General features: G+C 42.6%; 1 protein-coding gene across 4 annotated transcripts in view; it reads left to right on the forward strand.

Moving 5' to 3' along the window:
* Positions 1 to 23,150, forward strand: part of SLC26A5 (solute carrier family 26 member 5) — a 42,231-nt gene extending 19,081 nt beyond the window's left edge. For 3 of the 4 annotated variants that reach the window (XM_048836403.2, XM_048836404.2, XM_048836402.2), the window contains 13 exons: positions 1,468 to 1,620; positions 6,170 to 6,252; positions 6,354 to 6,501; positions 11,169 to 11,282; positions 11,628 to 11,705; positions 12,435 to 12,530; positions 14,240 to 14,346; positions 15,337 to 15,406; positions 18,388 to 18,480; positions 19,191 to 19,301; positions 20,316 to 20,522; positions 20,932 to 20,986; positions 21,679 to 23,150. In XM_048836403.2, the coding sequence (XP_048692360.2) occupies positions 1,468 to 1,620; positions 6,170 to 6,252; positions 6,354 to 6,501; positions 11,169 to 11,282; positions 11,628 to 11,705; positions 12,435 to 12,530; positions 14,240 to 14,346; positions 15,337 to 15,406; positions 18,388 to 18,480; positions 19,191 to 19,301; positions 20,316 to 20,522; positions 20,932 to 20,986; positions 21,679 to 21,854 (1,491 nt within the window). In that variant the 3' untranslated portion in view covers positions 21,855 to 23,150. Of the gene's footprint in view, positions 1 to 1,467; positions 1,621 to 6,169; positions 6,253 to 6,353; positions 6,502 to 11,168; positions 11,283 to 11,627; positions 11,706 to 12,434; positions 12,531 to 14,239; positions 14,347 to 15,336; positions 15,407 to 18,387; positions 18,481 to 18,826; positions 18,855 to 19,190; positions 19,302 to 20,315; positions 20,523 to 20,931; positions 20,987 to 21,678 lie in introns of those variants that run through there. The other variant, XM_048836405.2, reaches the window with a different exon arrangement.
* The last annotated feature ends 251 nt before the right edge of the window (positions 23,151 to 23,401 follow it).

Raw genomic sequence — 23,401 nt, forward strand, 5'->3', positions numbered from 1 at the left:
TGACACCGCACTCCAGTTTCGAAAATATTCAAAAGCTCTGATTTAATTATTGTAACTTTAAATGTATGCTAAGCCATTGTGTATGGATCTACACAGCTGAGCTTTGAAAAATCAGATATTATGTGCACTGCGTTATAAATTGTAAGTCTAAATGAGCATGTCCCTTTATCAGCTGTGTTTCTGTGTGCACGTTGCACATCATGTTGCCCCTTTGTCTGTTCTCATAAACGGGCAGATAGTTGAAATATATTAGAATCTCTCTCTCCCACTAGTTTTGGAAAACCAGTTTTTGCTGTAATTCAGTATCTGCCTTTAAGACCAGAGCAAGGAAGTCTGAGCAGAGGAATATTGGAAGCCTCTGATCTCTTAGGAGACCCAATCCTTTGGACTGGTTAATGGCACACCAGTAGAAAAGTTGCAGCACTTAAAAACTACAATGGTATAATGAGCTATAGAAAACCTAAGATAGATTTAATTATCCATTTGTGTAAACGTAACCAGCCTTCCAGAAACTGGGGATACGACACTGATAACTTTTCAGCTTTGATGCTTAGGTGACCTATCAAAAAGCCAGTGGTGAATTAGCACTTGAAGCAGTTAGGAGGAAAAAGGATAATATTTTCCAAGCATGCTGTGTAACCGTCATAGTGTATCCCCTTTTATACTTACATAGCTGTCTGCAGCAAGGCTTTGGATTTGTGTTCCTAGTGGAAAGAGAAAAGGAGTACTTGTGGCACCTTAGAGACTAACCAATTTATTTGAGCATGAGCTTTCGTGAGCTACAGCTCACTTCAGGGTTTCTTTTTGTAACTGCTTCTATTAACGCTACAGGGCAATGTTTCTTTTTAAGACGTTTTTAACTTAAAGAACTTTTAGGTTTTTTGGTCAGTTTAACAGCCGATATGGAAGATTACTGTCACCCAGCCAAAAATAATCCATTGCCACGATACCCTCGCTGGTTGTGTCCAGCAGCTTTAAAACTGTTTATGCAGCTTTAAACAGATTTGACTTGCTAAAGACTGCTTGAGACTATTGAAGTATGGTTTAACTCGGTGTTTAGACTTATTTTTTCCCTCTGAAAAAGACTTTTGTTCAAATTTTGTGCCCGATTCTTGACAAACTCTAGTATTGCATCTTTTGGCCATAAAAAGATGTACATTAATGCCACAAAAGCAGCTTAATATGTCCTGTGTTTTTGGGCCAGTAGTTGCTCTAATAACGTATTCTCCTTACTCAGATATTTACTGTTAGGAGTAAAAAGTCTAGGTGGAGGAAATCGTATGTATTTTCTCTACAGTTTGTGAGGTGCTTTCATACTCTGGAGATAAGCAAAAACCCAGATAGCAACACACATCTTGGCTTCCCGGGGCAGCTTACTGGACAGAGACTATTAAGCAACTGAATACAAATATCTTTGGACAAATAAAATCATCATGGAATAACTATCAGAATTTTATTATGTTGCAGAGTTTAATTGCTGTACTTTCAAATATCACAAAAACCAACATTGCAACCTTAGTTGTTGGATTAACATGCATTGTTTTGCTGCTGAGTGGGAAAGAAATTAATGACCGGTTTAAGAAGAAACTGCCAGTTCCTATTCCTATGGAGATCATTGTGGTAAGTCAGTTGTGAATAGTTGTATATTTTGTGCATGTACACAGAATATTTCACCTGTGACGCATACATGGAAAAGTCCTGTAAAATTTAATAGTGACGTATATCCCTGCTATACATTCTATAGGATGGTTCTCAAAAGCCTATAGAAAATATTTCATTCTTTATTAAATCCTATAGGTATTGAGAATGGGACTGTCAAGTGATTAAAAAAATTAATCTCTATTGTGCTGATAATAATAGAATACCATTTATATTAATATTTTGGATGTTCTCCACATTTTCAAATATATTGATTTCAATTACAACACAGAATACAAAGTGTACAGTGCTCACTTTATATGTATTTTTATTATAAATATTTGCACTGTAAAAATAAAAATAGTATTTTTCAATTCACTTAATACAAGTACTGTAGTGCAATCTCTTTATCATGAAAGTTGAACTTACAAATGTAGAATTATGTACCAAAAACTGCATTGAAAAACAAAACAAAATGTAAAATATTAGAATCTACAAGTCCACTCAGTCCTACTTCTTGTTTAGCCAATCGCTCAGATGAGCAAGTTTGTTTACATTTGCAGGAGATAATGCTGCCCACTTCTTGTTTACAATGTCACCTGAAAGTGAGAACAGGTATTCGCATGGCACTGTTGTAGATGGCGTTGCAAGATATTTACGTGCCAGATGCACTAAAGATTCATATGTCCCTTCATACTTCCACCACCATTTCAGAGGACATGCATCCATGCCAATGATGGGTTCTGCTCGATAACTGTCCAAAACCATGCAGACCAACACATGTTCATTTTTATCATCGGAGTCAGATGCCACTGGCAGAAGGTTAATTTTTCTTTTTTTGGTGGTTCGGGTTCTGTAATTTCCTCATCAGAGTGTTGCTCTTTTAAGACTTCTGAAAGCATGCTCCACACCCCGTCCTTCTCAGATTTTGGAAGGCACTTCAGATTCTTAAACCTCTGGTCGAGAGCTGAAGTTATCTTTAGAAATCTCACCTTGGTACCGTCGTTGCATTTTGTCAAATCTGCCATGGAAGCATTCTTAAAATGAACAACATACTGTGTCATCATCTGAGACTGCTATAACATGAAATATATGGTAGAACGTGGGTAAAACCCAGCGCAGGAGACATACAATTCTTCCCCCAAGGAGTTCTGTCACAAATTGAATTAACACATGGAAGCATGTCCTCTGGAATGGTGGTTGAAGCATGAAGGGGCATATGAATGTTTAGCATATCTGACATGTAAATACCTTGCAATGCCGGCTACAAAAATCACAAGCGAACGTCTGTTCTCACTTTCCGATGACATTGTAAATAAAAAGCGGGCAGCATTATCTCCTGCAAATGTAAACAGACTTGTTTTTGTCTGAGCAATTGGCTGAACAAGAATTAGGACTGAGTGGACTTGTAGGCTCTAAAGCAGAGGTGGCCAAATTACGGTCCTGAGGGCTGTCCGGCCTGGCCCCTGAGCTACCAGTCGGGGAGGCTAGTCCTCAGCCCTGTCCCTCCTTCCCCTGCAGCCTCAGAGCACCGCACCAACCACGCTCTGGCCCGCTGCTCCTGGTGAGCGGCGTGACTGTGAGCTCCTGCTGCTCTGAGCGTAATGGTAAGGGGGCGGGGAGCAGGGGGGTTGGATAAGGGGCAGGGAGTCCTGGGGGGCAGTCAGGGAGTGGGGCGGTTGGACGGGGGGGGGTCCCAGGGGAGCTGTCAGGGGGTGGAGGTGTGGATAGGGGTCAGGGCACTCAGGGGACAGGGAGCAAGGGGCAGTTGGATAGAGGACGGGGTCCCGGGGGGGGGGGGCGGTTAGGGGAGGGGGTGGTTGGATGGGGCGGAGTTTCTGGGGGGGTCAGGGGATGGGGAACAGGGGGCAGTTGGATAGACATGGGAGTCCTGGGGGGGGGGCTGTCAGGGGGCAGGGGTGTGGATAGGGGTTGGGGCAGTCAGGGGACAGGGGTGGGTGGGTAGGGGGTGGGATCCCGGGGGGCAATTGGGGCGGGAGTCCCGGGAGGTGGTGGTCAGGGGACAAGGAGCAGAGGGGGTTGGATGGGTCGGGAGTTCTGAAGGGGGCAGTCAGGGGGTAGGAAGTGGGAGTGGGCCAGGCTGTTTGGGGAGGCACAGCGTTCCCTACCCGGCCCTCCATACAGTTTTGGAACCCCGATGTGGCCCTCGGGCCAAAAAGTTTTCCCACCCCTGCTCTAATGTTTTATATTGTTTTGTTTTTGAGTGCAGTTATGTAACCAGAAAAAATCTACATTTGTAAGTTGTGCTTTCATGATAAAGAGATTGCATCATGGTACTTGTATGAGGTAAATTGAATAATACTATTTCTTTTGTTTATCACTTTTACAGTGCAAATATTTGTAATAAAAATAATATAAAATGAGCATTGTACACTTTGTATTCTCTGTTGTAATTGAAATCAATATATTTGAAAGTGTAGGAAAAACATCCAAAATATTTAATAAATTTCTATTGTTTAAACCTGCGATTAATCACGATTAATTTTTTTGAGTTAATCGCATGAGTTAACTGCAATTAATCGACAGCCCTAATTGAGAGTAATTTCTATAGTACCTTATTGAGTTAATACCTCTAGGACTCTTGCATAAAAGTATCTCTTGGGATTCCGAAGGCAGCAATGTATGAACAATATAGAACAAACCCTTCCTAGAGTTAGTAGGAGTTGAACGTTAGACTGTCATCAGAAGGGTAATTTTGACCATGTAGATTTGCAATGAAGTCTTGGATTTGACCTTGACAAGGGGAGGTAACCAATGCCCGGGTGGGTGCTGAATAGACGTTACCAGTCATCGTCCAGCAGAGGAGTTACAAGTCAATGACTCACTCACAGAAGACACACTGGGGTATTGCTTCACTTTGTGACTCAGCAATGCCCACCAGACATGCCTGGACTTGTTCTCCAAGCACATGGACTAAGGGTATAAAACAGAACACAGTGGCCACATGCTTGGCCTTTTCTCCTCCCCCCACCTACGCTGCAAGCAACAAGAATGCTCAGAAGACTGAAGACTCCAACAGAGTAGACTGGCCCAGGTTTCCAGGGTGAAACCTGTGTACCATGACCTGCAATATTCAGTGGGGTGAGAGAAACTGCTTAATCTAAGGGCTAGTCTACACTGGCAATGTTAAAGCGCTGCTGTGGCCGTGCTTTAACATGGCTTGTGTAGTCGCGGCAGAGCTCTCTCCCAGCGCTCTAAAAAAACCGTCTCCTCAAGGAGCATAGCTACCAGCGTTGGTGCAATGTCTACACTGGCGCTTTACAGCGCTGAAACTTGCTGCACTCGGGGGTGTTTTTCACACCCCTGAGCGAGAAAGTTGCAGCGCTGTAAAGTGCCAGTGTAGACAAGCCCTCTATGATACCCAGTCTCATAGGGTTGAGAGTTTAGACTGCGTGCTTATGTTTTATTTTATTTTTGGTAACCACTCTAACTTTTTGCCCAATACTTATAATCACTTAAAGTCTATCTTTTGTAATCCGTAAACTTGGCTTTTATCCTGTTTATCTTTACCAGTGAGTTTGCCTGAAGTGTTTGGTAAATCTGCTCAGGTTTTCAAAGGCTGGTGATATATCCACTTTCCATTGATGAAGTGGTGAACCAATTAATAACTGCTCATCTTGAGCAGTGCAAGACGGTATATTCCTGAGGTACAAGGCTGGGAGCTGTAGGGATTTGGCTGGTGCCTTTCTCTATGTGATTGATGAGTGGCTCTGGGAGCATTCATGCAATCTCGCAGGGTGTGGGGCTCCACATGCGGTTGTGCTGAGTGATCACAGTGGCTGGAGGGGTTTGCTGCTTGACACGAGCAAAGCATTGTGAGAGACAGCCCAGGCTGGAGAGTTAAGGGGGCACAGCAGTCCCACAGTCCCAGACTGCACCCCGGGGATCCCGTCACACCCTCACTGTCTTGATTTACAAAAAAACACTATGTTGTTCTACATTAATAGTTCAAAACACCATTTCCATCTGGACCAAAGCACTGAAATCAATCCATTTTATGGAAGGGGACCCATCAGGCCTTGCCCTTTTTGACTGATAATCCCATATGGGACTGGTTCCAGCCACTTTCTTTCGTTAGGTTGTTTCACATCTCAGGGACAGTCTTGTGTTTAACGTTGGGGCCCTTATTTGTAAAATGGGGGTAATACTGCTTGGCTACCTTTTTAGAAAGTGCTTTGAGTTGTATGATAAGTGCTAGTATTAGTATGTATCTTGTTAGCGTACACTTGGATATTTTTTTTTCTTTAGCATGTTAGGGTTCATGAGCAACGTCCAGGGTTTGGGTAAGCAGTGGCAGTCTGACTGAGAGATGTGAGACTGTGTTTCCAGAAGCTAATTGACTAATAATTTCCATCACATCCACTTAATGTCCATTCTTAGCATTGGTTCTAACCAAGGTTTTCCCCTCAAATTGCGCGCTCTCTTTCTCTTTTCAGCACTTTTTTCAAACGGGTGCATGCGCCCTAAATAATCCGTACTCTTCTAAACAAGTTTACATGTGTGCTTTTAGGTAATAGTAGCTACTGGAGTTTCAGCTGGAATGAATCTGTCCAACACATATGAAGTGGATATTGTTGGGGATATCCCTAAAGGGTAAGGACAGTGAATGGAGTATATCCTTATTCAAGCTATGCTCTTTTTTTCAATGTGGCGGGTATATTGTTATAGTAACTCTTTATCATTTCATCTTCTAGATTACTTGCTCCAAAAGTACCTGATATAAATCTCCTCTCAGCAGTGTTTGTAGACGCATTAGCAATAGCAATTGTTGGCTTTTCCATGGCTGTATCAATGGCCAAAATCTTTGCACTTAAACATGGCTACACTATTGATGGAAATCAGGTAACCTAGCTTTGGATTTTTTTTTTATATGTTGACCTATGAAAATGTAAACCCCAAGAACCTGATCTAATCCCAGCGTCAGTCAGAGGTAGTCGTTACACTTAATTCAGCAGACATTAGATCAAGCCTTTAATGATCTATCACCCAGTTATCTGAAAAATCACCTCTCATGTTCTGTTCTATTCTGCATAGGTTCTTATATTGTGCTTGTCACTGTAGCGTCTGAAGCACTTTTCAGTAGTGCATTACCAATGTGGCTAACATCTGTCCTTTGTTCTGTAATCCCTTCTGAGCCATATGTCTCATTGACGGGGATAAGATCATCCCTCTCACTCCAGCCTCTGTATGCTTGGTAATTGGGTCAAAGTGGCATAAAGGGACCCTAAAAGCCCCAGTCCCTAGTACAGGCCCTCTAGAAGACAACAGTGTAAGGTCATCCTCTGAGGCCCCCCTCACATGCTGTGGGAATGAGAGGGATGTGTCGGGGACAGGGCCACAGCACTGCATAATTTCTGGGCAGTGCTGAGCCCCAGGCGGTAGCCCAGGGAGGTTGCTGTAACTTAAGCCCCCAGGGCTGTCTAAATTACACTGGGGTCTCTCCAGCCATAGAAAATCCCAGGATTAGGAGAGCACAGGGTGGCTTTAAGCTGCTTTAAGCCTTGTCTACACTACAGAGTTTTGTCTACAAAAGTTATGTTGACACTCAAAAAGTGCTATAATAAAAATTGGTATTGCATGTTCACACTCACTCCCTCTGTCAGCAGAGCGTGTCCACACTTGGGGTCCTAGCATCAACAGTATGAGCAGTGCAGTGTGGATACCTATCCCACAGTCTAGCTCAACACCTTCTGCCGCTAGATCTTGTGGGAAGGCAGAGCGGATCATGGCACATCTTGGGACCAGGCTCAGTGTCCCGTGATGCATTGCTTTCTGTCCCAGCATTCCATGGGCTTCTGCCTTTCTTTCGTGGCATTTTTCAGCAGCCCTTTGCTGTGCACACCAGCATCTTTGTAAGAAGGGATAGATCTCTCACTGTCATGAACACATCATGGATGGCAGTGCAGTTAATCACAACGTTCCTAACTGAAGAAGACTCCCAGTTGCCTGACATGCTGTGTGATCTGGATAGGAGCAACTTTTTAGATTGCTTTTGGCATTCACAGAACAGTTGCAGAGGGTAGACTGTCACTTTGGGGCTCAGGAAACAAGCACTGAATGGTGGGATCGTATCGTCATGCAAGTGGAAGATGATGAGCAGTGGCTACAGAATTTTCGGATGCCGAAAGCCATCTTCTTGAAACTGTGTGCGGAGCTCGCCCCAGCACTGCAGTGCAAGGACAACAGAATGAGAGCTGCCCTATCGGTAGAGAACCATGTGGCAATTGCTGTGTGGAAGATGGCAACTCCAGGCTACTACCAGTCAGTCACGAATCAATTTGGAGTCAGGAAATCTACCGTTGGGCCTGCAATAATGCAAGCATGCAGGGCAATTAATTGCATCCTGCTACGAAGGACCGTGACTCTGGGAAATGTGCATGAAATAGTGAACGTTTTGGCAGAAATGGGTGTCCCTAACTGTGGAGGGGTGATAGATGTCACACACATTCCAATTTGGCCCCAAACCACCTTGTGACAGAGTACATCAATAGGAAGGGGTGCTTCTCCATGGTGTTGGAGGCGTTTGTGGATCAGCATGGGCATTTCACTGACATCAACGTGGGGTGGTCTGGGAAGGTGCGTGACACGCATCTTCAGGAACACCAGCCTGTATAGAAAGCTACAAATGGGGACTTTCTTTCCAGACCAGTGGAGGATGTTGAAATGCCCATAGTGATCCCGGAAGACCCGATGTACCCCTTACAGCTGTGGCTCATGAAACCTTACACAGGAAACCTGGATAGCAGTAAGGAGCAGTTCAACAACATGCTGAGTAGGTGCCGGATGACAGTGGAATGTGCCTTTGGCAGATTAGAGGGCTGCTGGCGATGCCTTTATGGCAGGTTAGACCTCAATGCGGGCAATAATACCCATGGTCATAGCTGCATGTTGTACGTTGCATAATGTTTGTGAAGCTAAGGGTGAAAGGTTTGCTCAGGGGTGGAGTGTTGAGTCAGACCGCTTGGCTGCTGATTTTGAGCAGCCAGATACCAGAGCTATCAGAGGAGTCTAGTCGGGGGCCAATTCAAATCAGGAAGTCTTTGAGGCAACACTTTGAAAATGAGAACCAGTAATGTATATCTCTGTGATTGGTGCTGCTATGTTACGTTACATGTAGTTTTCCTAGGAAGCAATGGTGACATTTGAGGCCTTACATTCCAGTAAGCAAATGATGAAACTGCCTGTATATGTATTGGTAGTGCCTGCTATCTCAATTTGTAGGAAACAAATTAAAGATGATGCTGGAAAGTTTCCTACAACGGGGGAAGGAACAAAGCTGCTCTGCCAAGGAATCTTCAGCAGAGGATTACCAAGTACCTCCAGGAAACTTTCCTGGAGATCTAGCTAGAGGATTCCCATGAGATCTCAGCATGCATCAACGCCCTGTTCCACTGTAATGAATAGCTACACAGGGAAATGTCCAGCACACAAAAACACAGCCAGCCTCCCACATTTCTGTACCCTGAACCCACCCTCACATGACACAAACTGCAGCCACTTTTCCTCTCCTGCTTCTTGCTCGCTGGAGAGCAACTGCTGAGGCTGGCTAGACACCTCTGGAGTGGAGGACAGTTCCAGGCTTCCTGCCCCACCGGTTGATCCTGCCAGGAGCTCCACATCATTGTCTAACTCCACCTCTTCATCAATGACTTTGTCCTCCGGGTTTGATCCACTTTCCAGTGCCTCCAGGCCCGCTGAAGTATCCAAGGGGCTCTTGGCGATGGAGTTGGCGTCGCCACCAAGAATAGCATCCAGCTCCTTATAGAACTGGCAGGTCTTAGGTGCAGCACCGGAGCGAGGGTTTACCTCCCTCACCTTATGGTACGCCTGCCTCAGCTCCTTTATCTTCGCTCTGCACTGCAGCATGTCCCAACCATAGCCCTTTTTGCACAGTCCTTGAGAAATCTGCCGAGAGGTATCAAAATTCCTATGGCTCAAGCACAGCTGGGACTGCACAGCCTCCTCTCCCCATATACTGAGCAGCTCCGCAGTGGTCCAAGCAGGAGAGCGTTTGCTGCAATACCTGCCGCGGTCACCTGGGAAGATGCGATGAGACCTCTCCACGCGCAGCCAGCAGGAAATGGAATTTCAGAAATTCCTGGGCCTTCGAAGTGGGAGGGGCGGATGGTGGTTTACCTGGCTGCAGAGAAGTGGAGTTCAAACTGCTGACCAGAGCAGTCGTGATTGGCATTGTGGGAACCTCCTAGAGGCCAGTTAAAGCAATAAAATCAAGCGTGGTGTCTTCACTGTTATTTTGTGGACAAAAATTTTGCGCAAAAAGCCTTATGTCTCTCGTTGAGGTGGTTTTACTTTGTCACCAAAATAGGGCATTTTTTGCTTTTAAAAGTTGCATTGCAGTGTGTACGCATCCACTGTTTTGTCAACAAAAGGCAGCTTTTTGTTGAACAAACTTTGTAGTGGAGACAAGGCTTTAGGATCATCTCCCCTTGAGCTGCAAGTTCAGTGCTGAGCCCCTTAGAGACGCAGCACAGAATCTCACCCAGGTTATCATCTGTCTGCTCTCCCTTGCTGTCAGTTCCTTACGGTAAAATCTTTGGAACTGGCAGGAGAGTGCTGTTAGTAGAGGTGTCCTGCGTCTCACTGTGACCGTTCCCCAGGTGAAATTCTGGCCCCATTTGAGTCGGTGGGAGTTTTGCCACTGACTTCAGTGGGACTAGGATTCCACCGCTCCAGAGCACAATACCAGGCTTCTGTATTTGGTCAGGTCTTTGCCCTTCACCATGGTAGGCCTTGTCCTGCACCTATTGAAGTCAATATGAGTTTCACTACTGACTTTGGGAGCATGATTAAGCCCATCAGTTTGTGGTTTTATGGTTTTCTTCTTTCACCCAGAGAGACCGTGGCCCAAATTCTGGGCTGGTGTTACTGGGCACAGTTCCTTTGTCTTCTGTGGAGCTACATCCGTTTACACCAGCCGAAGATCTAGCCCCATAAATCTTATTCACGTTTTGTATGTCATGTTAACAGCTCCCTGGTGAAGCAGTGTGCCTTATATATACATTTGCTTTTATTTTTCAAATATTATTTATACACACACACACAATAATTGCTTCACCCACCACAGAAATGCAGCCATCTCTGGGATAACACATGACAACTGTTTTTTTTAACTACACACAACAGGGCAAACTAACTAGGGTAGAGGAAGATGTTGCATATAATTTGAATACTAGAATCATAAAGTTAACCCCAAGTTAAGCCTGAAAATGGACAATTTTATATAATTCTATGTTTTACATTTCAGAATTCAACCCATGAATCATTGCTGTGGAAAGACGGGGAAACAGTCCCTCCACACCACCAAATACTATGTTTAATGTATGATTCAATATGAGCCAACTAGTGTGTGCGCTGCTAGCACAGGAGATAATGCCCTGTTGGAAATTATGTAAATTAGAAGTAGCTGTTAAAGTAATATGTAGAAGTAGCCTACATCTGTATTTGTAGAATTGTTCTGCATGATTCTTTTGACTTCTCATCTGAAACAGGAACTTATTGCCTTGGGAATATGTAATTCTGCAGGATCCTTCTTCCAAACCTTCTCGATCACTTGCTCAATGTCTCGGAGTCTTGTTCAGGAGAGCACTGGAGGGAAAACTCAGGTGTGTCTATCCATATGTTTAGGCCAGGGAATATTTACTTTCTGGAACTGCAGATTTTGGAGCCTGTTGCTTGATAAGATTTCCAGGTCTTCTGGCCTCTGGTTGGTCCAGAGACAGTGAACAACATTTCTCATGGTATTGTAGTCTAGCCAAGGCCAAAGTAGAAGCACAGAGGATGTATCAATATGAAACTAATGGAGCTGGAATGACGGATCAGAAAATCACTGAACCTCCAGTATTTCAGAAAGCGCAATGCAGGCCAACCAGTAACGTTTGCATTCTGTCTTGTTGCCTTCAGCAGTTTTTATTCTTCAGAAATGTGACTTCTTGTACCTTTTTGTTCAGATTGCAGGTACGCTGTCCTCAATCATGGTTCTGTTAGTCATTGTGGCTATTGGTTACCTCTTTGAACCACTACCTCAGGTATGGGAACTTTGCCTTTGGATATTGTGTGTATGGGCAAAAGTCAACTAGCTTTGCTTAACTATCACAAAATCTGTATCTAAATGAATTAACAGCTTAGGGCCCAATCCTAAAAAGTGCTGAATGCCCTTAACACCCACTGAGGTCAACGGGACTGAGGAGGGCACTCAACGCCTTCCAGGATTGGGCCCTGGGTTGGTGGGCTTTTGGAGTTTTTTTAAGTTAACTTAGAAAGCAGAGTATAGCGAAGGAGTCAGAGCACTCCTCTTGTGTTTAATACTAGCCATGTTAGAAGTTTTGTTCCTTCTGAGAAATGAAAATAAGATCACCCTAAATATGTACACTGTGTACGGAACTAAGAATTCTTGAATGGGATATTAAGGGAGAAAGAGGTTATTGAAATCTATCAGCGGGGAGGGAAGTGATGATTAGCACACAAATTTATACTGTATTTGCTTCTTTTATTCTCTTGGATAATTGTATCTATGTTTCTGTTGTAATGTATGCAAGATAATATGCAATCCCTAAAGCTTTAATAGGCACAGTATCTTAATGTGTAGCCTGAAAAGTTGTGGTTTAAAGGGAATGTGCATTTAACAGGCTTGCAGGTTAGTTCCCATCAATAGTATAAAGTGCATAAACATGGCCATTTTAATGATGCCTTGGAAAGCTATTTCTGAGTGACATAGTTTTCAAGGGTAAAATAAAAATGTCATAATTTGTTCCTAGACTGTGCTAGCTGCGATCGTAATGGTGAATCTGAAAGGAATGTTTAAACAGTTTGGAGATATAACACATTTCTGGAGAACCAGTAAGATCGAATTGGTAAGTGAAAATGCTATCATAGTGTAAATTAATTCCTTTTTTTCCCTACTTTTTTTAAATCAACAGTTCAACATTCCCCAAGAATCTACAAAAGAGCGGAAGCTTTCCAGGCAATTATAAGTGTATTGTTGTATCAGATGAAGAAGTTACAGTACAAAGGTCCAGCTACGCTAGGAAAATGACCTGTTGCTGACAATAGTTGTGAACAGCAGATTCCTGATCAGCTAGTGTTGAAAGTAGTTTGGTTGCAGGTGGAAGCAGGACTGTTTTTCAGTAATGTTATAGAAAACATGCTAGAGGTCGGCTGAACGTGCAAAAGTCCCTAAGTAACATGAAAAACAAATCCCCTTGTGCTCTCCTCCTTTACTGCCAAGGAATGGTTAGCCTGACAGTGGGCCCAGGCCAAGAGTGACATAGACATAGAATATCAGGGTTGGAAGGGACCTCAGGAGGTCATCTGGTCCAACCCCCTGCTCAAAGCAGGACCAATCCCCAATTTTTGCCCCAGATCCCAAATGGCCCCCTCAAGGATTGAGCTCACAACCCTGGGTTTAGCAGGCCAATGCTCAAACCACTGAGCTATCCCTCCCCCTGAAGAGGCATCACTTACTCTTTGTGATTCCATGGTAGCAGGTTAAGTTGTTACCTGGTTCACTGTTGGGGCTTGCAGCAACAGCTGCTGGGGTAGTGCCCCACTTGTCTATCGAGGGAGTTGAAAATGTGCGCAAGACCTTTTGAACCATAGAAATGCCCACAGACACTGGTTACCTGCTGGGCAGGAGCTGGGGCTGCAAGACTGGGTAGCAACCACTATTGTATATACGGAGTAACCCTGGGGTTGAGACTCCTGAAGTCACCTGGACAAGGCCTTCACCCATGGAACCACCATCTGACCTTCACTGCCACATGAGACCTGAGAAACTGCTGAGCCCTGGTCCTGCTGGCTCAAACATGCCACTGGGCCTCTGTATGTAGAGGCGCAGGCCCTACCATCCTCCAAATAGCAGGAACTCCCTTTTTTCCATAACAAGCTGCAAGCCTGCTGTGCCTTGTTTAATCTCCCCAGTCCCTCTGCACTTTCCTGATTCCCTCCCACTCAGATAGCACCATAATTCATCACCTCTTGAGGGCTTCACTGAGATGCCTGTACTGAGTTCTTGTGCCCATTCTGCTACCTGGGTGTGTTTAGGGTTGCCAACCCTCCAGAATTGTCCTAGAGTCTCCTGGAATAAAAGATTCATCTTTAATTAAAGATAATGTCATGTGATGAAACTTCTAGGAATTCATCCAGCCAAATTTGGTAACCCTAGGTGTGTTGGATGATACCAAACATCAGCACTACTGGTATTTTGCTGTGTAATCAATGTATGGTGAATCTTCTGCTCAATATAATGATAATATACAATCAGGCTACTTGTAATTCCCCTTGCACTGTTTGTCTTTACAGGACCAGCTTCATAGGAGGTTGAATCTCTAACACATAGTAAAACATGTTCTACAGTTAATGCTCTTTTTACAACTCACATGTCAAATTATAAAACACTCCAACGTATCTGTCTCAGAGGGTATTGCCTTGCAGTATATCAAGGAGAAATGTTACAATGTGACCTCCCCTTGAACTGTGGTAGTGTATATATGTGGGCCTGAGCCATGTTAACAAAAAAAAAAACTGGATGCATTTTAATATGTAGCTTTTATTTGATGTTTAGGCCATCTGGATTGTAGCTTTTGTGGCCTCTGTTCTCCTGGGACTAGACTACGGCTTGCTTACTGCTGTGGCGTTTGCAATGATAACCATTATTTACAGAACACAAAGGTCAGACTTTTTTCTCCTCTTTCTCAGAATCAGGGCTTTGTGGTGGGTTTTTGTTCCCTTTTTAAAAGGGAATGAAATAAACAGAAGTCCCATTTCATGAGTACAGTAGAATCTGCTTAATTGGGTTATCCAGGGGGTGTCCCAGTGTCCCAATTCAGGGCCCAGTTCTGTTGCTTCAACCACAGAATGTACATAAAAGACAGCAGGTAAAGTCTATAAATTCTGTTCTAAATGAAACTCCAGGAATATGCAGATTCTCTTTCATTTTTAATCTGTATTTGATCATTTTTTATTAAAACCCTAGAGCTCAGAATTTCAAACTTGTTTAATGCCTGTCAAGTGCATTACTGTTAAGTGGAATTTATGCTAAGACTGGCCCAATTAAGCAGAAGTCACTGTCATGTGTTAGCATTTGATGGGAGATGTCCCAGTGGGGGCAATGTTGGGTCAATTCTAATCCAATGTTAGGTCAATTCTGAACCCACATAATATACAGTTAATTCTCTGGGAGCTGAGTGTTCAGCATCTTACAGAATCAGGCTCTTCCCTCTGAGAAGCAGGATGCTTCTTTGAAACTGTGGCCCACGTTCTCTGCTGGTGTGAGCTGGCATAGCTCCATTGTAGTCAATGAAGCTGTGTCAACTTACACCAGAAGAGAATTTGGCCCTGTAGCTTTTGCTGGGCAGTTGCAGCAGTTGGCCCACCCAGCTTTTGCCCATCAGTTGGTGGTCATCAAACAGGCCGGATATTTTCCAAATGCCCTTTTTATTAAAACAGACTTTGTTTGATTCATGGCTTAATCACCACATGGCACCGCTACTATGTTCTTGCTGTAAACTTCCTCAAAGCGTGTTTTGATTAGTCCGTACAGACACTGTGCTAACATACAGTAGCCATATCTGGTGTAGGTTCAAAGCTGTTTTTTAATGTGCGTTCTTCTCAAGTCTGTGAACTGTAATATTGAGACCTTATGCATCCATTTCTCTCCAGTCCACAGTACAGAATCCTGGGTCAAATTCCCAACACAGACATTTACTGTGACGTGGAAGACTATGAAGAGGTAGGAATGTGTTTTCCTGTATTAAGTTGTTATTAAATTGCTGTTATAGAGCATAGTCAGATTCCTGGAATGGCTGAACATTCTTAATTCTGTAATTGTATGCATAGTGGTGAGAGCCTCCTGCGGTGAAACTAGCCGCTCTTACATTCTTCTATGCTAAGGTTACACTGTGGGGAAGCAAACTTACTTTGCTTTAATCATTTTGTTTCAGATTTTAGTGTTTTTATAATAAATATGCATGTTCCCATGTGGATGGTGGGTTTGTATTGCAGGGTATTGCATGACAAGTTCTGGTGCAAAGACCACCTATAATTGATTGCTTAGTTTAAGATGCTAGGGTTTATAAAAGTACCATTACTAATACCAGAACTGTGTATGAACCCATTCAGGGTGAGCTCCACGAGTCGCTTTAGCTATATTAATGAAAACCTACAGAACCAAAGACCTAATTTAGTCTATTTTTAGTAGAGCTGGGCAAGTGGGTCACAATGGAGAACTTTATTCTATGAACTCCACCTCTCTCTTTTCTAGTTATCCATGACCAGCCTTATTTTCACAAACATATTTATTATTTGATGAATAATTTCTGTGAGCATAACGTCACTCTCTGGCTTACTCTCAAGGCTGTTTTGTATCTGCTGTTCATGCTGTATGAAGTCACCGAAGTTGCATGGTATTCCTTCTGCTCTTGGGGAATGCCTCCCAAACTCACAAGGAGCTTTCAAGGTGGTTGCACAAACGCTCCTGGAGCTAGTCCTGGTGCATTATTTATGTATTTGCACAAGTGCTAGCATCACTTTTTTTTGTTTCCTTTTCATAAACATGTTTAGGAACACCATTTTGTTGGCAAGAAGGGGATATAAATTCACTGTTTTGTATTCAAACACTGGCCAGGAATTTTTGCAATCTTTGCCCTGTTCTCATCAGGGGAGCTGCTTTTGAAAGGTCCATATGCCCAGATCACTAAGTGGCTGTCTTTCTTACAAATCTGCATTGAACAGAATGATGCTGGAATCCTAAAGCATTGTTCCCACCAGAAGTTGTTCTGCTTTGAACAGAGTGACAAGAAGATGTCTGTGGGTATGCTGACACCCACACAGACTAGAGCAGTCCCGTATCACTGCTGTACTAAATGTCTTGGGTATTCCCTCCCCCAGGGTCTCTAACTCTGTTGTAAGCGTGTGCTTGGGAAGCGTATGGCATGCCAGACCTCTGCTTTGGGCCAGAGCATTTCAGTTTAAAGTGTCGGAGAGTCTTCTATTAGTGGGTCTGCATATTCCCATTCTGGGTAACTTGTCACCTGGTGCTACCTAACTGCTTCGTCAAGCATTGCCCATTAGAGCACACATACATCCCCCTCCTCCTCTTCCCTCAAGCGATTCCAAATATTCTGACTTTATTGTTTTTAGTACAAAGTAGTTTTTAAATCTAGGTAGTTCAGTCTATCTTGTAAGGTTGGTTCTGTGTAATGGGGAACCAAAGAAGAGGCTGGGTTTTCAGAGATGTGCTTTGTGCCCAATTGTCTTCCTGGCATCAGAGAACCATTTTAGACACCTTAGGTGCTTGGGGTAAGGCCACGCTCCTGGGAGTTCTATTTGCCAGAGTGTTCTGTCCTGCCCAGAGCGTACTAGGAGAAACAGAACGGACTGTAGATACTTCTAGGCTGTCTAATGGTTCCAAGACTAGGATCTTTATCGGTGCTGGCTCCTTCTGTTAAAGCTGTCAAGGCTTCAGTGGCACTGTTCGTGAAAAAAGGCCAGCTGCCTACTAAGAAACTTAGAGCCACGTCAGCACCAGATGTATCTGTTCTGGAGAACACTGTTAGCGGTGCCAGATATCAGACTATTTGGATCTATCCAATTCTGACATGGCCTCTGCAGTTCTGTCTCTGAAACCCAAGTCAGTTCTGTTTTCCCCTTTGAAGACCAGAGGTGCAGAGCAGAGTATTTCTCTGAATCCAGTACTCCCCAAGTCTGTGGGGCCAGCTCCTTCCTCTTGTTTCAGGACCATCCTCAAGTCCAAAGAACCACTGAGCTACGCCATTCAGATCAAAAAATACCCCCTCATATAACCTCCCCTCAGAACATTAAGAAGCGTTGCAGGGAGTTGTGGGTTACGTGTGCTCTAACAGGCACTGTTTGGAGAAGATTCTACCATTAGGCAGCACCAAACGGCGCTTTATCCATAAGTGGGAATATGCAGGGTCACCTCAAAGAATGGTTACAAGTGAGTAACCTTCATTTCAGGGGCCTGTGTAAACAGTTGTAAATCTGCTTTCAAGGGGATTTTATTAACAATATCAGCGCAGTAACCAGACTAGGGGGAAGGAAGTATTTCTGTAGGAACAGTTAAAAACAAAGTGCTTAAAACTGTACAAATCTGAGATCAGGTTACTGTGTTTTCCATTTTTGTCACTGAGGACATCATAAAGCAGGTCAAGAATGGAAGAAATAAAAAATTTTTGGAAAAGTATTGATAAAATCAGTATGGAGGAAAAAGAGAAGCATTTCTAGAACTGCACGATTTCCTTATATTAAATAATACCTAGCATTCATAGGAACATCAGATTTAATTTGATTTTAAATTATTTTCTTTCATTGTTAAAAATATAAATGCAAATATTATGCGATATTGATCTCACTCAATATTTTATTGTATGATGACTATGGGAAGGTCCTTCTAATTTACTTTCCAAACAGTAGTAGGTGGGAGTATATTTCCCTTTGTTTTCAGCATGCTATGACCATCATTCACTCTGTTTCGTGGCTGTTCTAGAGACAACAATGCCATTGGTATGGGTATCATTCCGTGATGTCCACATGTGCAGTGGGAAGTTGGCTTATGTTGTGTATTCTGTGGTTCGGGCAATGGATATTTGTGATCAGTCTTGTGACCGTGTATGTGGCAGAAATATAAATGTGTGCTTTTCTTCCAGAATAAATAGCACTTAATTTCATGTATTATAATGTTTCTTTCCTTAGGTGAAAGAATATCCTGGAATAAAAATATTCCAGGCCAATGCCTCCCTCTATTTTGCCAATAGTGAATTGTACACAAGTGCCCTGAAGAAAAAGGTGAGTAAAACCAATTCCTTAGTATTCTCTCCCCTCTTGAATTAGTGAACTGGTCTCTGAAAAGATTTAAGGTTAATCCTTTTGTGCATCATCTTTCAGCTCCATTGGTAAAGCCTCTTCCATCCTTATATGAATTGTGGGGTGAATATGAAATGTACTTGTTGTTTGATTCTGTGAAGAGCACTGCATACAAATTATCTACATATACACATTACTTCACCCACCACCAACATGCCATCATATTTGGTGGTCAGGGGTTTAGCACCAGTAACATGTATGTCTAGGGGACAAGACTGCATTGGCAGGGAATGACACACATACTAATCTCTCAAACATTTTTCTGTAGCTTCCCTGATGAATCTTGTACAGTTGAGGTGGGTGGTGTTTGTTTTCACGAAGCAAATGGCATTGATGATTTATATCCGAAAGCATTTCCCCCCCTATAAATCTCTCACTCAATCAGTGTTTCTGCTGAAACTGTCACTATTTGATTTAGAAAAGAATTGTAGTTCAAATTTCCACCTCATCATTGTATTAACATGCTGATTCCAAAGATTACTGCTTCTTTCTACATTTCCCCTTTAAGGAAAGCTGTATAGTGTAATCTTATGTTATAGTATGTTAAGGTGATGAATTTGACCTTTGAATAAGTAACATGATAGTCCTAACAAGTTGAACCTCATTTGATTATGCCTTGCCTTATGTGGTAGACTGGAGTTGATCCATGTGCTGTATTGGCAGCAAAGAAAAAAGCCGAGAAAAGGCATGCCAAGGAACTTCAGCAGACAAATGAACACAGGGAGAAAGCAGTCTTGAAGCATGTGAGTGCCAGAGTAAATTCTTGCCTTATTTTTCTTTTTTTCCCAATCTAGCAAACTAGCTTATTGTATTGGCTCTTTATGCAGCGTTCGTACAAGAAAGTTACTTGAAAGAGGAAGGCTTAGAAATGTGTGTTGTGCAGCACAGACCGTTTTTGTTAGAAAACGACATCAAAAAAGGGAATGTCACTCAGAAGACTTGTTTTAGAGAATTGTCTAAAACAAGGCTTAGTGAGATCTAGCCATGCTGGATAAGACCGAAGATCCATCTAGTCCAGTCTCCTGTCTGACAATGGCCAGAGGCTTTAGAGGAAGGTGTAGAAATTTCACAGTTGGCATATTTGGAGTTATCTGACCTAATGTGGACTAATCTGAAATTAACTCAAAGTAATAATCCTGTTAAATATAAATATTTCCATTTCTGCACACAAGAACAACTTATTGATTTGGTTAACAGAAAAAGGGGGATCTGCTGAAAAGCAGAGTGTGATGACAAGGACTATCTGAAACTTGTGCACATTTATGTGCCTATTCTCTGTGGGAGCTGTTAGATGCTCAGTGCTTTTGAAAATCAGGCAGGTGCCTAACTATGGGATCAAGAGCCTACTTGTAGGCTCTTATTTTTCAAGATTTTGGTCCAAGGGATTTTTATTCTTGAATACGTATGTTACAGCAAAATGAGCTGCTCGTGGCTCTGCTAGGCCAGTCTGGTTATTTCCATTGCCAGAGAGAGGCGAAAATGCTGATGTAAGTTTTTGAATGCAAACGGTAATTCACAGCAAGGTCATGTCGTAGATCTACTTGAACTTGCTACATACAATTGGCGCATATGGAGAAGTGGGGGGAGGGCTAGGTCTAAGTTCAGGTATAAATCCTGTGAACATAAAAATGTGGGGGCGTGGGAGGGTGGTTTGAAGCCATAAACCTTATTGGAGGCTGAACGAAGCTTATGGAAAAATCGTTATTGCAAATGTACGTATTTGTCATTAAGCTCTTGGGTTTTATCTTCTCCTATAGACTAGTGACATGGAAACAAGCGTAAAACACGAGGTAATAAATGATGAGCTTCCCCTAAATGGAAAATCTGCAGATGCTAATGCACAAGACACATCTCCTGATGAACTTGAACACTTTATGGAGCCAATGACAAATGTTCACTATATAATTTTGGACTTTACACCAGTGAACTTTGTGGATTCAGTTGGAGCAAAAACGTTAAAATCAGTAAGTGGTATCTTTCACATTCCCTCCACCAAAATACATGTCATGTTTTTGTAGGACACTAAGAGGGCCAATCAAGATGATCTTACATCAGACTCTAATTATGACAGGTTTTAACTTTCACCTTTGATGCTAAGTTCTTGCTGCTATACTGGGGAACGTGTAATCACCTTGTGCAACTCTCAAGTCAAGTTAAGCTACTCTCTGTGTGTGTGTGTGTGTGTGTAAAACCTATAGGGATGGAAGAGGCAGAAGATTAATGCTGTGCAAGAGCCATTTTAAAAGAGAAATAACCATTAAGCAGCTGAACGGCTTTTTAAAAAATGCATTATGTATATTGTCTTATACCAATGAAATTGTGATATGTACAAAGGTATTTCTACAGATTAAACCTCCATTTAAACTTCTGCAGGTTATAGAAGAATATAAAGAAGTTGGTGTTTTTGTGCGCATAGCCGGCTGCAGTGGTAAGTTGTAGAGTTTTGGGGGGATTTGGGTGGGGTTGGCATCCATCCATGGATTTCGTATTGCCAGCCATCATTGTAGGGTCTGAGCGTCTTCCACATTTTAAAGAAAAAATTGGTTTGAGAGGAGAATCGGGCCCTAGTCCACCAGGCCATGACTGGTGCCAGAGTAAAACCCTGATTTAGCAAGTTCTTCAGAGGCTTGATCCTGCTGCCACTGACTTGAATAGCCCTAAACATGTGACTTCACTGGGACACCTCATATATGCTTCAAGTTAGGAGCATGCTTAAGTACCTTGCTGAATCAGGCCTAACTCACTCTGTTATAGTCAGTTAGTGGAATCACACCATCGTGTGAGGAGAATCAGGTGTTAGAATGTTTCCTGACATTTGGAAGTTTATCATTGTCCCCTGAGACTGATCATCAGTATATTATGACGGGATGAAGATGTGCTAGTATACACACAAATACATCTTTAACTAGAAATCTGCTCAGCTGTACATTTAAATCTTGTGTATTTTGCCTGTAGCATTATTTGGCTTGCATCTTTTTGTCTCAAATCTGTCTTGAACAGGAAAACTTGAGGTTGGGAAAGTTACAGGCTATCTTCCTCCCCCTTAGTTAATCTAAACAAAAATACAAGGCATGAGATACGTGTATGTCCTGGCGATAGTTTAATATATTTGCTTTACAGGCCCTGTTATGGATGATCTGACTCGACTTAATTTTTTTGAAAAATCCACCACCAGAGATTTGCTGTTTCACAGTGTTCACGATGCTGTTCTCTCCTGCCAGCTGAAGGTTGGGTCTGTTCCACAAACTGCCTCAGACCTCTTTGTTACTACTTCACAAACACACATGGAGAACTGAAATCTGCATAATTCCATGAGAAAGCAAGACTCTACGAACATGTAATTTGCACAGTATAAACAGAGCATAAGACTATGCACCTCTACGGGTATACTCTATAGAGATGGGATAGTTTATTTGCTACAGGAATAATGAACAAAGTTTGCTGCCTTAATATTTTTGAACTGTGCTCTTCCTTACCCGAATCCAGGTGTAACTTAAACCAACATGCAAACATTTTAGTTGTATGTTGTTGAAAATAATGTATTTTGCTGCGGACAGGATATTAGAGCATTCTGATGGGGGTGGGTTAAGTTTTTAGAAACATGGCATTAGAGGATATTGCGCTAAGCTGTGTATTAGTTCACTTTGGATAAAATATTGAAACACCTGGAGTGAAAGTAATGGACAAATTGATATGTTGCACACTGTTTCCAGCAAAGTGGGATCTTGCAGAAAATGCCTTTTCTGCAATTGCCAATGCAATGCAGTGTACCACTGTCTTAAAGGGTTTTCTTAAACTGCTGCCAGTGTGTATATAGGCATAGTTGTGAACAAGAAATCTACTAGCTGGATTTGTGCCATTTCATGCTGCTGTCATTAACTGCTGTTTTCTTGAGCTGGATGGTACAGACCAGGTTCCTATTTTTATATTTAACCTGTCTCAACAGTGACCACTTGGTTCTCAAAATATTCTCCCCATTTTGGCTGAATTTCAAACCAAACATAATTAGTATATTACAGTTCCTACTAAACCATTCCAGTGCTACAGTTGAGTCACACCTACTAGAAAATAGCAAAGAATTACCACGTCGTAAATGATTGAGAATAATCTGGTTAAATGGGGTGTGACCAGACTGTCTGAGACAGATGAACCTTCTGCAGTCCCTTTTTAAACTGCTACAGGCAGGTAGTCAAGGCCCAATACATAATTAAATGTGGAAGAAGAGACCTATTCAGTCATCTACACCTTCCTGCTCCCCATGCAGGCTTGTCCCTGATCCTGCTTTTAAATGCTTTTATAACATGAAGTTTTGCATCCATGCGGAGATAAGTGCCTTGCCTCTGATCCAGCTGGCAACACAGATGGGCAAAATTTGGCATCGGCAATGAAGCCATGACTGGAAATTAAAAGGATTAAGTGAATGTACTTAATGTATCACAGGAGCATTTTAGTGCCAGGGTAGATTTTGTAGTTTTAATCTAGCAACCATCCTTTTGTATCAACATGCAGTATATTTTTTTAGCTGTACAGTTTCTTCAGTTAATGTCAAAATTGTCTGTCTTCAACATCCCAAATAAAGAGGGGTTCAATGACTTGTTTTTCTTAATCCTGCAGCAGTGCGTTAGGAGATACACATAAAGAATCTTTATCATGGCCATGGTTCCAAAAGTGACTAGTGACTTTAGGTGCCTTGCTCTAACAGGGGTCCCGCAATCAGTGGGTAGGAGCTCAAGAACTTTCTGAAGGTTAATTGCCTTTAACAGGTGCCATGTTGGGTGTTCAAATCTCTATAATCATATTGGACAATCTGAACCAGAAATTTAAGAAGCCATAAAGCTTGGCT

Source organism: Caretta caretta, chromosome 1 (genome assembly GCF_965140235.1).
Source record: "Caretta caretta isolate rCarCar2 chromosome 1, rCarCar1.hap1, whole genome shotgun sequence".
Taxonomy (NCBI): domain Eukaryota; kingdom Metazoa; phylum Chordata; order Testudines; family Cheloniidae; genus Caretta; species Caretta caretta.